At 38.4% G+C, this 17,038-nt stretch overlaps 1 protein-coding gene across 1 annotated transcript; it reads left to right on the top strand.

The window, feature by feature from the left end:
* Window positions 1–907: 907 nt before the first annotated feature.
* HABP4 (hyaluronan binding protein 4) lies at window positions 908–17,038 on the top strand. The gene is made up of 7 exons (XM_009328199.1): window positions 908–980; window positions 3,015–3,162; window positions 4,070–4,231; window positions 6,405–6,485; window positions 13,307–13,475; window positions 15,224–15,406; window positions 16,492–17,038. Exons 1-7 carry the CDS (start codon window positions 908–910, stop codon window positions 16,546–16,548), a joined length of 873 nt encoding a protein of 290 aa, XP_009326474.1. The 3' UTR covers window positions 16,549–17,038.

Below are 17,038 nucleotides of genomic sequence, written 5' to 3' on the forward strand. Positions count from 1 at the left end.
CGCGCACGCAAGCAAAGCAAAACAAAGGCATTAATTCACTACTTCCCATCGGCAGGGAGATGTTCAGCTGTCTCCAGGAAAGCAGGGCTCCCTCACGTGTAACGGTGACTTGGGAAGACAAACAGCACCACTCCAAACATCCCCCCTTCCTTCTTCTTCCCCCAGCTTTTATATACTGAGCATGATGTCACATGGTATGGAATGTCACATGGTATGGGATATCCCATTGGCCAGTTTGGGTCAGCTGTCCTGGCTGTGCCCCCTCCCAGCTTCCTGTGTTCCTCCAGCCTTCTCAGTTGGTAGAGCATGGGAAGTTGGAAAGTCCTTGACTAGTGTAAGCACTACCTAGCAACAACTGAAAACATCAATGTGTTATCAACATTGTTCTCACCCTAAATCCAAAGCACAGCACTGTACCAGCTACTAGGAAGGAAATTAACTCTATCCCTGCTGAAACCAGGACAGTCTGTTGAAACAGTTTAAGCATCAGAATGGTAGGTGGCCTTTCAGCTCCTTAAATAAAAATGAGTCTGCATTGGGACAGACATATGGCAGAGTATTAAAATTGGATAGCTTATGCTATCACTGCTGCCAAGGTCCAGTTTAGTTTGCCCTTATATGCACAGCTGAAAGTTGTGCTGGTATTTGAACTGATTAACAAGCAGGTCACAAGCTTCTGCCCTGAGGGTGACTCGGCTTACTAGAGAGGTGTAGTTGCTGCCTACTGTTTTAATGCACTGCTGCATGTCTGTCAAACCAGTTAAAAATGTTTTTATACAGGTAATAAGTGCCACAAATAATCTTTTTAGTATGTAAAATCCATCTGCAGTAATTATAGCCACCTGTGAGAATCCAAATGAAATAGCCTTGCACTGAAATTAGAGTAGAGCTGACTGCTTTGTCTAGCATGGTCAGTGCTAGTGACATGCAATACACTGGCATATCTGGCAAGAAGACTTCTTTTGAAGTACTTCTAAGTGGTACTGGGTAACAGAACCAGAGACAATCTTTTTAAAATTACTCTTGCATTTTTTGGCATTGCTTTACTAGTTCTAAGGAGGTCTTTGAACCTGAAGGTGAAATTGAGGTTGATACTAAGTAAGTAGGGAAGGTGGTCTCTTGCCAAGTTACTCTGTTTAGAATAACTGATGTTTCTGATAGCAAGTGAGAGGCTCAAAAATAAATAAAAATGCACTCTTGTATTGCAGTTGTGCATTCAGATCCAAACAAAATAAGTAAAAATGAGGTCAGAAATAAGTAGTCACTTTTTTCACAGCAAGATTCCAGTTTGGAATTAACATTTGTATAGTTGGTGGTGTAGTTGAGATGTGCATGCAGCAGACATGTTTCCCAACAGCATGTACAATTCTGTATTCTTTATAATTTTGCTTATTATTAAAGCATCCTGGTTGGAAAAGCTTACTCAGAAACTGATTTCAAAAGTTGTCCTTTATCCAGAGATTACACCATAATTTTTGGGACACAAGCATGCTTGCTGCTCTAAGGATCGAGGAACTCCATATCTTGAGAAGAGAGAAGTAGTGGAATATATTCTGTCAAGTAGTTTGTCGTTTAAAGAAAACCAAAGCTAGGGTTGCTTCTGCAGCACAAATAAAACTGTCTTATGTGTATAGACACAACTGTCCTTACTGCATAGCAAAAGGCTTTATTTACCACTCTTCTACCTTATTCACCAAGTGGATAGTTCTTTGAAGTTTTCTTTTTAAAGATGATATTACAGACTTCATGCTTGCCACCTAAACTTTGATCAGAGATCATCTTATACGGGCATTTCTGTGGAGCTCTGAATTAATTTGTATCTTAATATTGTGACATAGAATAAGCTTTTTTCTCTATGTGCTAGCAACAGAGGCACAGTAGCCCTGACTGTCACTTGTCCACTAGTGTGAGTTCAGTAACTTGCTCAGCATTACACAGGTGTGCTTCTTGTGGAAAGAATAGCTCAGTTTCATTGGTCTGAGTGCAGTGTTTCTGTAGTTCCTTGCTTGACTGACCTAAACCAACACCTTTTTCAGCCAATAGTGTAAGTATAGGGGCCTAGCAGACAAAAGGGTTGCTTGCTTCTGGAGAACTTTGTCCTAAATAGAGCACAGAATTTGGGAAAATGGGGAAGGAAGCACATAATGAACTTTAATCTTATGCTAGATGTATATGGGTTGAGTGGATAACCTCAATATATTCTCTCTTATAATACACAATTTCTGTGCATTCATGCTGCCCAGCCTGCTCCTCCTTAACACCGACAGCAGCTGAACAAAGCCCCAAAAAGCTTAAATATGTTTTATCTTGACATGTTGACATTCTAGAATCAATTAGTGGTGTTGGATCCTTTGTACTTACTGCTTTGGTTTCTGCTACTTAAACTCAGTGACTTGTAGTGTTGGTGAATGGTCCTCTCCTCCATGGAACTGTAATAGGAGGTGACCCTCTTCTGGCTGTTGAATACCATAGCCGTGAGCTTAAAGCAGAGGTGCAGGCTCAGACTTCTAAATTCAGCTCATCTGGCAGGAGGTGGGTTGTCTCATGATCAACAACTAATGCCTGTCTCTTAACGGTCCTCCTTCTTGATTTTTCAATCATGCAGCCATCTTGCAATTCATATCTTCCATTGAAGTTTCTCTGCCTTGTCCTGTATTACACTAGCAAGATCTTTGAGAGAATGTGAGAGAGAGAGTTTTTGTTGTCCATTTCTGTGACTTAATGCGAGCAAAATGAGATTTTTCTTTAGCCTGTTTTTTCTGGAAATGTCTGTGTGTCAACACCCGTAGTATTTTTGCCTGAGGCAGGTTCATCAATACAGAAGGGAAAGTAAGTAGATGTCTTTAAAACAGACAGTGTCTGGCAACATTAACTGTAAATGCTTTTAATATTTTGGTGGACTTGGGATTGAAGAGGGTAAAGCAGAAGACTGTAAGGTGTAATCAACTCAGTCAGTAGTTTGGTAACTGCAATTCAGTTATTAAACTGTTAGTAATCTCTGTGTGTGTGTGTAGGCCAGAAGCGAGCACCTAAGCGGGGAGAACAGCAAGGATTCAATAACAGAGGAGCAGAGGTGAAACAAGACAAAACTGAATGGAGACCATCTTTCAGGGAATACCGTTCCTATGAGACAGAAAGACAAGCAGAATTCACGGTGGAAAGGTATGTATCATACAGGGAGAAGTAAGGTGCCTCACAGAGAATCTGCACAGGGGTGGGAAGGGGAAGGCTTAACCTTCTTAGAACAGATCTGTAGCCAGACGTGACTTGAAGGCATCGTGGCATTATTAGTGTGTAGGTTTGTTGCAAGATGACTTAGTTCATGCCTGTCAGAGCTGTAATTTCAGCTTCCTTGCAGATTGATTTGGAGCAGTTTTGTTAAATCTTAGAAATATAAGGCAAAACTGAAGAGTGTAAAGATCTGAAAACATAACCCCTAGTCTGCAACATAAATGTTCATTTCTGAGCTTGCATACCACGCTTTGCAGAACATGTGGTGCAGGTTCCAAGTTGAATGAATTTTACTGTTCAAGCTGAAAATAAACCTTTTTCATACTATTTCCTGCTTGGACAGGGAATGCATATCAGTTTTGCTTTTTCTGTAAGTACTAGAAAATTCCACCTAAACCTTTAATGCTTGAGAGCATGGCTGTTCTTACTTTACATCACAATAGTTGGTACTTAGTAAGTTCCCTGAAATTTTTAGCAGTTGCATATAAATCTGGGTTTAGACTGTGGAGCTATTGCCTTATAAAGTTGCTGAAGATTTGACAGTTTTATAGTGTTGTATTTAACTTCTGTAATGTTTTCAGTGTTATCAATAAACACCTGAACTTTCTATTCCTGTTATCTGTAATAATTCCCCCTGAATTCAGTTTATGCCTATTTTTAATGACAAAACTAATACAACTGTACTGTGTGGTGTGTAAAGATGCACTCTAAAAATTGTACAGTAGCTCTCATATACTGATGTCTCTCACAGCTGCACAAATACAACCATACAAGTTTTTTTTTCTCCTTGTTAACTGCTCTGTAGGAACAAAAATCTGACCAGAAATCTTCTTTTTAGACCAATTGAAAGATTAGACCGTGAAAGGCCAATAAGAGGTCGTGGCGGAGGAAGAGGTGGAATGCGAGGTAGAGGAAGAGGTGGTGGAATAAATAGAAGTTTTGATGGCTTTGAACAGAGAGGAAAACGGGAATTTGAAAGACAAAGTGGGAATGATAAAATGTAAGTGTTCTGTGTACTACTTCTTACTTGGTGTACAAGTAAACAATAGTCAGCACTGTAGTGGTGTCTCTTAAGTATTCTGTTCCTTTCTTCTATATCCAAGTTGGCTGGCAAAAAGTCAGTACTGGTTTTAGTTTGAGGTCCTAATGAAAAAAATATCCTAAACTCACTCATTCTTTTTCTAGAGGAATGAAAGCAGATGACAAAAAGGGTGGAGGTGGGGCTCGCAACTGGGGAACAGTTAAAGGTGATACAAGGTACAACATACATCTGTGCCCACCATAGATCATAATTTTCTGTGGCCCACCTTAGATCATCATTTTCTGTTCATCAGTTTCATGTCCGTTCTGAGCTTTATAAGCCTTGCTTTCTACTAATGTTATGATGAACATAGTTTTACAGTTAAATTGGAGTTATTTAAACAATTCTAAAAGCATGTCTGTGCCTTAATTGTGCTCAGTGATACATCGAAGCTAGAAGATGTTAATTTTACATATGTATGCCTACCAGTGGAATGAAAGTAAGCCTTGCTTTCTATTAATGTTATGATGAACATAGTTTTACAGTTTTCTGAACTCATGTCCTTCATGTTGGTGAGATTAAATTGTGGCAAAAGCATGGTGATGTTTCTTCAATTAAGACTGCCAAAATCTTTTGACTGGGGCCAAGCCGTCTTTTAACTGAAATAAGTTACGGCTTTTCTCAATAGTCAAGTAAGTGGGACTCTGAATGGCATTACTACAAAATGTCAATTGAAATTCTGTTAGTGGGCTTAAAGTCCAGTCTTTCAAGTTTTATGTATAATTTCTAAATTGCAAAGCTGTAATACAATTCAGTGTGGCTCTGGAGGTAATACTTAGCTGACTGTAGCACTGAAATAGATTTAAAGTGCACAGGAGGATCAGTAACAGAATGTGATGGCTTATTAATGGTTAGATTTAAAAAAATTGGGAATTTTCAATTAAATTCTGTATTTCTCTTACCGGTTTCTGTTCAGATGTGCAGAAAGCTCACTGGAAATGTCAGCTTTTGTCCATTCTTTGCACCTAGCAATATGGTGCTCTTTCCAGTAGCTTTGTTCTTATATGCATCTAGAACTCTTTAATTGAAGGCTGATAAAGGACAGAGGAAGGGCAGTGCTTTGAACTTACAGCAAACATCTTTGGCCATGTACAGAGTCATTCACAAAATTGTTTTAAAAATAAAATTTTATTTTTAAAACTTAGATCGTGGATTCAGGCAATCTGGCTAAAAGGTTGAAAAATATAGCCTTTATGGCTTGGGGCTTGATATTCCAAGTTCTTCTGAAAGGTTGTACTAACTTTATCTCTTCTACAATATTTCATACTAAAAGTAAAAGATTGGTTAGGTATTCCGGCTCTTCAAAACAAAGAATCAGCTAGGTTAACATAGTTCTGAGCTGATAGCACAAAACTATCTGACCAAAAGCACAAAACTAGCTTCTGCAGGATGTCAGAGAAGGTTGTGTGAACTTCGTAACGTACAAGAAATTTAAGATCCCTCATTTATTCTCCTTAGTTAGGTTTTTTCAGTTCAGTAGCATCGGAACTTATGATAGAAACATGAGATATCAACGCTTTCTTGTGGTGTGGTCTTTGTGGTAGAAGTGACATTAAATTGGAGTTATTTAAACAATTCTAAAAGCATGTCTGTGCCTTAATTGTGCTCAGTGATACATCGAAGCTAGAAGATGTTAATTTTACATATGTATGCCTACCAGTGGAATGAAAGTAAGTATGCTACTGCTCTCATTTGACAGTGAACTAATGTCCGTGTTACAGAAAATATGAACTTGGAGTATGAATTTTACCATTTTAATAGTTGAAACAAAAAGGCAAACCCAAACATCAGTGATACACTTTAATCAAGTACTGGTATTAGTATTCACGATTTAATTATTTTGTCTTCATGCATGCTTTTCACTTTTTTTGATTAAAAGTACATAGAAGTCGTATTTTCCTAATACTTCTCATTTTGTTAGTCGCTCAACTAGTCACTTAGTAGGTCTACTTTCTGCTTATGATCCTGGAGTTTTTCTTCTCTATTTTTTCCCCTCCCAAGGAGTTCTGGAAAAAAGTGATGTATTGATCTCCAAGGTTTTTTTCCAATGTGACTCATGAAGACTTCGTGCTTTTTTTGTTTACTGTTTTAGTGGGATGGAACAGACTGCTCCTATGGAAGAAGCAGAAGCAGCTGAGCAGCCAGGGGCATCTGAAGGAGAGCCTCTGAACAAGTATAGTCTGACTAAAATATTTTCTTCCTAAATGCAAAGAAAATAATTGACTGTTACTGATATACTTGTTTTGGGAGGCACACTTGAAATGTGAACTGTGAAGTTTTGCTAGTGCACCTATATAGACAAAGCTTTTCTATTTTTAAATTTGTGAGTCAAGAAAATGCATCCCTAATTCTAAGTAAAGCTCGGTTTATACAGCTGCAGATTGCATTTAATTGCCCAGTGATGCTTACATTCCTAAGACTTGGTGATAACTTAAGGAGGAGCTATATGTTGTCTGTTACCTTTTTAACTTGGCTAATTTGTAAAAACTACCCTGCTTTCTGAAGTTCTCTATGAGAAAAAGATATTCAAGGTGCCTACGCAATCGTACAAACACAATTAAAATACACTACGATAAAATTCTCTAAGTCAGTGTTCATCAATCACTAATACCAGGCAGTTGTCATCTATTCATGAAGGGACTCTGCAGAACTTGAAAAACTTGCTGGAAATGGTCTTGCGGTGAGCCTTAGAAGTAGGGAAATTGATACAGAAATCTGCCCCTTGTCTTCTGGCTTTCATTCTTATCAGTGTCCAGTGAGACTTGACTTCACAGCAAATAAACACTGGCTTAAGAAAAAGTAACTGAACAATCTTGTCCAAGTTTAAAGAATAATCAAATAGCATATGGTGAATATCTCGTAAAGAGTGAAAGAGGTCAGTGCAATATGTCGGCCTTCTCTTCTGCTACAAAGAGATTAGCTTGCTATGAAGCCTTTTTTTACCTAATGATGCAGCTCCAGTTATTAGTGGCCTTGGTTCATTTCTTAATTATAAAGCTGACTAGACTATAAAACCTGTTTTATGTTCAGGTTGTATAACCCTGTAAGAAGTTGAGTTGATATAGCTTTAATTCTTTTAACTTTAAATGATCTTTTAACATATAGCTAGAGGTGTGTATACATGGGGAAATCTGTCTCTGAAATTGAATGACTACGATTGGATTTCCAGAAAACTGTTTCTAGACTAACTTAGATGGGTAGTGTAGACAAACTGTCAAAAATGCACTGTGTTAGCTAAATATGAGAACAGTTATTCAGCTTTTTTCGTCAACTACTGGTACCTTTACTTGTTTCAGACTTATATTTCTTTCTACTCCAATTCAAGTTCTTGGTACATGTGTCCTGACATGAGTTCCTTGTAGCGTGTAAGGCCTGAGAAGCATATGTAGCAGCAAAGGTATCTGACAGAACCTGCCAGTTGTCTCTAATTCTTTTCCCTTTCTCAGAGGTTACTAGGTATTCGGTCAGACTGTGAGCCCTTCTGGAGATTTTACTGCTCTTTGTGTTTTTAAAAAAAGCTTAATTTAGGAATAGTCCACTGAAATCCGTAAGAGTCAAAAATGCAAGTAACCTACAAGTACAAAATTCTGCATCATGTACTCAGTGCAGTAAATATTGTCCTGAAGACTCACAAATCTGTCTACAAGATATGAATTACATATACCTCATTGCATTTACCTTTGGGGGTAGTGTCAGCTTGGTGACTCTATGTATTTTAAAATAGAAGATTTGCACTATTGTGCAAATAGTGCCTAGGTAATTAGGGATGGTTGTATGGCATACACCTTAACAAGGTGGTATTATTTTTGTTGCTCTTCTAATATTTAAAAGCAAAAGCTGGTGGGATATGGTTTTCAGGCTTCAGAAAGTATTTTAAGGTCTTGTATGCTTAGGTTGCCCCTGCTCTCCAGAGTTGCTGTCTTCTGGCAAGTAACATACATACACCAGCAAAAGATTCTAGCTAGGCTACCTTCTGCTTTTGCTAAAGCCTCAGTATTGAGGGTGTAGGGGTGTGTGTTTGCTTAAGCTACTGCTATGATTGTTCTCATTTTGACTCTTAAATGCAGTGACTCCAAGGAATCAATTTCTTTTCTACTGCTTTATTGCAGTTGTGTGCTTGTATTGAGGAAGAGATGGAAAACTTGGGTTTGTTTCTTCTCTCATTCTCTTTCCCGTTGTAACTGTTCCCATTTAAAAGAAAAAAAAAAGATATTGCTGGAAGTTGGGAGTGATCTGTCTGGGTGGAGGTAATGTACAGCTTTCTGGTGTGGTACTGGCTAATTTCAGTGCAACTCTGGAAAGACTTCTGTGGGCTTCTGTAACTTATGGGGTCTTGCCTTCAGGACTGTGTCCACATTGCTGTTCTTGAGCTTCCATTTGCAAAGTATTGCAGGGCAAGAGTTTCTTTAATACTTCTATAATATAAATCAGGTTATTTCTTTCCATATCTTCAAATTTCCTTGAGTGTGTCAACAATATCTATCTCTGTTTATAGCATCCCAACTGCTAATAGTTGTGGGTTTTTTGCTGCAAGTAATAAGTATAAAATATGTAAGTAGTACAGCAGCATAAGGTTTCCTTACAGCTGCTGTCTGTTGAACTTGTCTTCACAGTCTGAACAATGTAACACACTTGTGTTGACTGGTAATTCAAATGAATAAATTTTTCTTTTTATTCAGTATGACACGTAGTCTAATCAATTCCTATGAAAGGTATTTGCAGAGTTAGTATTTATTCTGTGGGGTTTTCTTCCATTTCTTCACACAGGACTTTCTTCTGTTTTGGTATTCTTCTGGTCATTTAATAGGAAGCTTTCAGAATTTGTCTTCACATTTGCTAAGCTATTTACCTCTCTTGCTTGTTTTTTTGTTTTGTTTTTTTAATAGTGACATAAAACTATCCGTAGACCAGGCCAGATCTTTATAGGTATTTGGTTCAGTGTTTTTCTTCTATATTTAACTTGTACAGGTATCACTTGGTCTTACCTTGTTTAACTTTGAATTTTGCTGTAGCTGGTGGTAATGCTCCTGAAAGTGCTTTTTTTAATAGGAAAGGTTCATGTCATTTGATTTCTTGATAAAAGTTGAATAAAAATTTGCTTTGTGCAGCTGAATAATACAAAAACTAATCTGAAAAAGACCCACTATTGTTATTTTTAATGATATGAAAATAACAGCTGAACAACTGAGCTGAATGCCATTCTTTGCCATTTGCATTTCTTCTGCGTATTAATGTGTTCACATAGAGCAGTTCCTGCAAGAAAGGTAAGCACAGTAAACAAGGAATAGCTAGAGGGTTATGGTCATCCATTGAAAACACTGAAGCAGTAGGAACCATTACTGAAGGCTTCCACTTGGTGTTTTGGTAGGTACTTGCATTGTGAACTCAGTTTGTTCATGTCCAGAGGCCATGCTTAGGTGTCTGGCAATATTTTGTAAGCATGATTGTTGGTGTGCCAAGGAACTTATTAACTTGATTAATGAAAATGCACACCAAGCAGTTACGAAAACTGCGTAAGGTTAGAAGGTAGAAAGTAATGCACAGTGCTCTTCCATGCAGGCTTGTTGCCCAAAATAACCTGCTACAATCGAGTCTCTGTCCAAAATGTGATATACAGGTTCTTGTTGCTGTGCTTCGCTCATGGGAGGTGTTTCCCCTTGGGACTCTCAGCATCCTAAAACAAATTTGTACTGCTAATAATCTAGCAGTTGAAACCATACTTTGGAGTAAAAATCAAACTGTACTTTGCAGTTGAAAACACAAACAGTTATACCTATGATTGCTTTTTTGAGAGGTCAAGTTGCTGTGTAGTGGAATGACCTCGTGTTGTCTATGATCACAGAAATTTAGATCTGAAAGGGGTCTTGCTGACCCAAGGCATGACCAGCCTTACCTGTGCTGCTTCTTGTACCTGTCTAGTTGATTTTAATGTCCTCTACTGAGAGAGATTTCAATGTCCCTTGATGGTCTTTCCAATACTTTGAAAATAGAAACTACTGTGTTTGTTCTTTTTCTCCTGAGTCTCTTGCCTTAACATCATGGATATGCAAAATTTGCTTTCTTTTTTAGCATTATGTATGTTTCCTCCTCAGCATCTCTTTAAAGGCTTCCTATGTAGATCACATATTTTAGATCTCATAGCTGTCTTGCAGTTCTATTCTGGACTTTCTACCTGTTCCCACATAGAAGACATTACTCAGTTGAGACCTTGTTCCACCTGACCAGCAGTGACATGTTCCAAACAAAACTGTTTATGTGTTGTCTTATAATAGTACACTGTTGCAGAAGGGACAAATGCTGTTGATCTGAAGTTCAGCTTGACTGGGTTACCTGCAATACTCTTGCATGGTTTGCAGGCGGTTGGGGACCCTCCTTAAAAGCTTCTGTCTTGCTGGTGGTTCTTTCTGTGTTTGGGCGGCTGATACTTTTACGTGAGAGTACGTACTTTTGCTTGTCCTTGGGACATCCTGGTGGTGGTTGTTTTAGTTGGTTGTTCTCAAATCACTTGCTTTGTCTCTTTAGCATCTCATACCACTGGTCAGTCCTTCAGTGTTCTTGAACGCTTGCGCTATTGCCCTTTTCTTTCGCAAGCTTTGTGCCATGAAAATGCACTAAATGTATTATGTATTACACTGTGGATAAGTACACAGAGCTGGCCTTAAAGCTTCACTCAAATGCTTGTTTTTCTTTTGCAAATTGAAAGATTGATAGCTACTTCTCAAGCACTTGTTGCAACCAGTTCTGTATCTTTCTACAGCTTCTTGCCAAGGACTGAAACGATGTCTCCCTAACGTGGTGGTAACTTAATGGGAGAGGAGGACAAAAGACTTCCTGAAGTTCAGATATGCAATTTACTGATTCTGTCCTGAGGTAGTGGCTTAGGAAGAAATGAAACCAATTTAATAGACCCCCTTTTTATTAGTTTACTTTCTGTTTTTTTCTTCCTCTGGGTGCTTGCAACTAGTCTTGTTTTTTCCAACACCTATTCCCAAAACTGAAGCTTCAGATAATTGATCAAAAATTATCTGGCTTCTTACTCTTGAAGACAACAAATTGAAATGTTTGGGGTGCAGTTGGTTCTTAATGCTCTTACACATGGAATAGTATCCATTGGTGTTTTTCCAGAAGTAGCTGCATCTTTCGCCAGTATAGTTTTTATTTAACTCAGTAAACTGGTTAATTTTTTTCTTAACAGTCCTTCTAATATAGTTTCAGATCTTCTTAATCAGTATGGAACTACAAACTGCTTACCAGTCTTTTAACTTTAACTTCTGGTTGATATAGCTGGAATTTTCAAAATAACAGGGCATGAAGGCATGTCAGAAGGCAGGCATATAGTACAGGACTTTCGTATTTTTTATGTACTTTTACTGTGAGGTGTGTTTAAAACGGTGCTCATCCTAGAACCAAAATTAAGGGCTGTCTTACTGTTCGGTTCTGCTTCTACCTGTCATATGCTGGGTGCTTCAGGAAAGTATTGTATAATTTTGACTGGCAAGAAGTAGAATGGTTCTCTGCAAGATCAAGTAGGAAGCGGGAGCAGGCCTGTTCCTATTTAGGCTAGTTCTAAAATATACAGAACATTCCCAACAAATGTGTGTTCTGATGGGGTGCTTGTACAACTTCAAAAACAAAATGCACAGTTCACTGTCATTTGACTCTGCATCTTTCCATGATAAAATAAATTTTGAACTTGCATCTAATCAGTTGTATATTTACATTGGAAAAATCATCAGCATTTGGTAGAAGACGACTTGGAACTGCAATTGAGTGAGGAAAAACAAATCCATAGTTCTCCTACCAGAAGGGACCTAGTGAAAGGGTTTTCTGGAAAAATCAATGTTGGGGAAATACTTAACCAACTTCGACTGCTATTGCAATGCCTAACAGTTTTGTGTGGGAGAAGGGAGAAATGGTTTGTCAAGTGTCTGGGAGTAATCAGTGCAGGTTTTCCTGTGGTTCATGGTATTTGACTTGTTTCTGCTGCAAACAGTTATGGTGATGAAGTGAGTTGTGCTCCCTGCATGTGATGCTGCTTAGTAGGGAATAGCTTTCTGCAAATATCATTAGGTACACCTGTAGTGTACTCTAATAGCTGCTAGTCCTAGGCAGGTTGGTCTTGGTTAGCATCAGCAAAGTGGCAGAAGAGTAGTCAAGCAGTGATGAGAGAATCTTTAGTTTTGTCTTATGTATCTTGTCTTATGAATGCAGACATAAAGCCTTGGACTTCTGTCTTTACTGTTCAAAAATATGCAAGGCAGACTCTGACGTACTCCATATGTTTTCCTTGAACATATCATCTTTATTGTACTTTGTGACAAATTAAAACTGGACTAGGATTAGTCTGGCTTTGCCGGGTGATAAATACTGTCTCCTTGTGTGCTACTACATCTGACAAAACAAATAAAAGAAGCATCTTGTGCAATTAACAAAGGAAATATTAGTAATTACCTAGAAGATCCCATGGTGTGATCATCGTGTCTTTTTGATGACTGAAAGCTGCAGTGAAACACGAATCCGTCTCATATTGTCATCCTGCAGTACAAGTCAATAAAACCATGCAGTTGGGGTGTTCTAAAACCACTCAGCATGCTTTTTTTTTTTACTATGGCTATATTTGCTAGGAATAGATTCACTATTAAACAGTAGAGTTGAGAATATGCCGGCTCAAATGACGGACTGGTTCTGTTTAGAATCCAAAGTGCTTGAACTTACGATGAGACTGGATAATAGTAGAACTTACTGCAGGAGGCTGGAGACAGCATTTGTTCATACAACTAATTTCAAATAGGCCATAAGTATATTTTCCAACTTACACTAATGTAAAACTTGCACATCAAGTTACTGTGGGGAGTAAGGGAAATCGAGGATAGTAATTTGGTGAGAAACATTCCAAATGTTTTGTTTAGTATCCTTGCTTTAGAGATTAGTGTTCTTGTTCATCCTGGCATGTTGCAAGCTAATGGTTTTTACTTTACAACTATAAACCTTTAGAATTGCTGAAGGAGAGCCAATGGAAGAAGTAGTTCAAGAAATGACGTTAGATGAGTGGAAAAATCTTCAGCAACAGAATCGACCAAAGCCTGAATTCAACATCCGGAAGCCAGAATCCACTGTTCCTTCCAAAGCAGTGGTGATTCACAAGTCAAAATATAGCGATGATGTAAGCATTGCCTCAGGAATTCTGTAAACTCTGCTTTATGCCCAGGGTTAGGAAACTGTCTCTATTCTTTTTCTGCTAGTTTTAGTATAATCTGAACAGACTAGAAATCAGTATCTAAGCTTTGTTACTGTAATCACATATGTGCGCCAAAACTTGCTTTAAACTTACCATCTGTTCATTTTCTTCTCTCAGATCATCACCCCTATTTTGTGTGCAAATACATAATATATCAAGTTGTTCTACCTTGTGGCTCAGTCTTAGCAATATAAAACCTGTGTCCTTGCTGCTGCCACCTATGTAGATCTTTGGTGAAGCTGCTAGAGAAACTTCGTTTGCTGAACACTTCTTATCCTAACTTTGAATCCTGTTTAGGTTACTTGCCAGTACACACTTGCATGTATATATTAAACTCGGGTTTTGGTATCTGTTAGTCTGGATGCCAAGTATCCTATTTCTCGTCTGTGCTGGATCCCAGCTTTCATTGTGCACTTGGAATATATGATTTTTTTTCTTTTTCAGTTTTAGGGTCCTGCTTCTTAGAAGTAACTCTGGAGAGCTTGTTCTATAGTAATGTGCTTTCCCCTGGGCTTTTCCCTAACTTTTATTCCACCAGATTACTGGGATTGACATTTCAGGGAGAACTTTTAGTTTATTGATGTGATTGGGGAGAGAGGGGAGGCTTCTTTCACAGATTCTTGCTTACTTAGATTTCAGATTTTGGGGGTCACAGAAGTATGTGCATATACTTGCAGTCTAGCATGATGGAATTTTGATCCTTAAGGTCTGCATGCATGTATGAATACACATCATATCCTTTGTCTAGTTATAATATTAACATCAAAACTTGAAGCTTTTTAAGCCTTAATCACTTTAGGTCATGGAGTGCTTCCAGGGACAGATGCTAATACTGCAGTGGCCTGCGTCCATTTTCGCATGGCTTTTGGTGGTCACAGTTGCCATTATCCCCTCTTCCTTCTCTGAGGGAGATGGTGGTAGGGGTGGGGAGAATATCTTTCACAAGCTCTGAAGAGAGTATGTAAAGTGTGTATGCAAGTTTCTGTTCTTTTTGCCCATAAAGTTTCTTGGCTGGCAGTATCAAGGGACCTTGTCAAAATGAACATAGACTAGGAGGTACAGGAACTGCATAACATGGACAAGTCAAATCCCTGTATTAGACATTGAATAAAATAAGTGATTCATCACTGTATGGGATGAGTTTACACGTACGTTATCATTACTACAGTGCACATTAAAATTATGATGGGAAATAGTCTTACATACACTAGCTACTAGGAATACACAGAGTTAAAACAACAGTAATCTCATAGCTGCAGACAAATAGACTAATAGATCGGTTAGTAGCCAAATACTGTGCTTTACTCTGGCCTTCTAACCATTAGTTGAAGATAATTGTAGGAGTAAGTAGCTTAAGCCTGATTCTCTAGTCCCTTAGAAAACCTTGTAGATGATAACCTCTTCAGTGTTACGGAGCTGGTACAGAAGACTTTCTTGCCAGGCCTCTGAGCCAACAAAGAACTATCCCAGGCATCTGGGAAGCTACAGTTGCCTCGCCTCTGTTAAAACCCTGTGCAAGTTAAGGCCTGTGTTCTATTCCGGATGTCATCTTGATTTATCTGCTGCTTAGTCAGTAATACAAGTGTGTGTGTATATGTATCGGGGGGGGAGAGCGGGGGGGGAGAGAAAGTTGTACATGGAAGCTATAGGCTTTAACCAGATCTTGGTTTTAGTTGCAAAAAGAAGACTTTGAAGATGATTCTCATGTCTTTCGAAGACCAGTGAATGACATAACATCTCAGCTGGATATTAATTTTGGGAGTCTTCCTCGCCCTGGCCGTGGATCAAGAGGAGCACGAGGTGGTCGTGGTCGTGGCAGACGAGTTGAGGAGACAGGACCTCGACCAGAAGTAGTGGTAATGGTTTTTATGGGTTTTGTTGTTGTTTGCTTAGAGATTTTTTTTGGTTGTTGGGGGTGTGTGTGTGTGTTTGTGTGTCCCATCCCCTTTTGTGAGGAGTTACTGATTTCTGTAGTGACAGACTTGTTTCTAATTCCCGCCTCATAGTATGTTGGCCTGGTTATTTTGAGTTCCTGACCCATGTCATGTTACTTAAAATTAAATACCAGTTCAGGCTCACAACTCTTAACACAAAAATTTCAAAAGGTCTGATTACTCGTTGCTGTAGTGGTAACTAGAGGAAAGGATGCAATGAAGGTTTGTTTCTGCAATGAGTTTTGATATAAATTGGGAAGTAATTAAAATTACTAAAGGCTTATATCCCTTACAAAAAAAATTCAGTATAGTACAGTAATAGTACTTTGATTACTGAGCATGAGATCAGTAAATCTGGGATCCTACAGATGAAGACAGAGTCCTACAGCATCCTACAGAATGATACAAGTGTTCAATATAACCATTTTAAAAAAAACCTTCCACTGATCTTTTTCTCAAAAAAAAAAGGCATTTGCGCACTGAAAAATGACATCTTTATTCTTCATACTAACTGAAGGTCTCAGTTTACTTCTGTCTAGTATGAATAAAATACTTTAAGGTTGGGAACTTACAGAATGATATGGAAGTGATTTGATGCATTTGTTTCATCTGAATGAAAAAGGCTCTTTATAGTAACAGAGCATAGAGTTTAAAACTACAATATGTGCAGTAGACTTAGGATGTAAAAAGATAATAATGCAGCTTCTGAAAAATGACAGTATTTTGGGTGAGATTGCTTTATTTTTTTTTCTTCAGTGCTGCAGAATTTGTGATCTTCTGGTCCTCCCCAGGCAGTAGATCAGCATTATAAATACATTCACACTGAAGAAATTACAGTAGTCATAACTTCTGAGAAAAATGCTTAGCATTTCTGTGATAGTGATGGATACAAAGCATTTAACTTTAATAGAAGAATGAACCCTTTTCAGGGTAAAGTACATCTACATAGCTGTCAGATGCTTTTGAAACTCATTCATTTTTATAAAGCTTCCTTTCTTACTTTATAGGTGCAGCTTGTTGCTCCAAATCCTGATGATCCTGAGGATTTTCCAGCTTTAGCTTGAAGAACCGTTATGAATGATGGTATCTCAAAGTAGCTTTGGTGTAGCTGTGAAGAGACCAGTTTTATGCTGGTGTGGATAAAGAAAGTCTGTTTCTGCTGGAAAAGCTGTTTGGGTGTTTGGTGTGGAATGATTGCAGTCCTCTGCTAATGGAGTTGGGTTCTGGAGATACCGGTGGACTGGGATCCTGTCACAGGTTCCAGTGTCTGCCTCCATTTGTGAAAACTGTGTGAAGGCTTACAGTACTTCACTACAAGGCTTCAAATGAAGTTCAAGAGTACAGTGTTTAAAAATGTGTATATAGAGATTATATCAAGTTCTCCATGACACCACGGTGAAATGTAAACTGTACAACATGGTCCGCAACTGGGACTCTATTTCACTGTACATTTGAAAGCTGCTTTCCCTGTTTCTTTGAATGAAGTATATATTTCACACAGTCACAAGTTGCAGTTCTTCAGAGTTTGGCAAATAAAGGAAAGTGCTCATTGGT

The sequence above is a fragment of the Pygoscelis adeliae genome, unplaced genomic scaffold, assembly GCF_000699105.1.
Source record: "Pygoscelis adeliae isolate BGI_AS28 unplaced genomic scaffold, ASM69910v1 Scaffold45, whole genome shotgun sequence".
Taxonomy (NCBI): Eukaryota; Metazoa; Chordata; class Aves; order Sphenisciformes; family Spheniscidae; genus Pygoscelis; species Pygoscelis adeliae.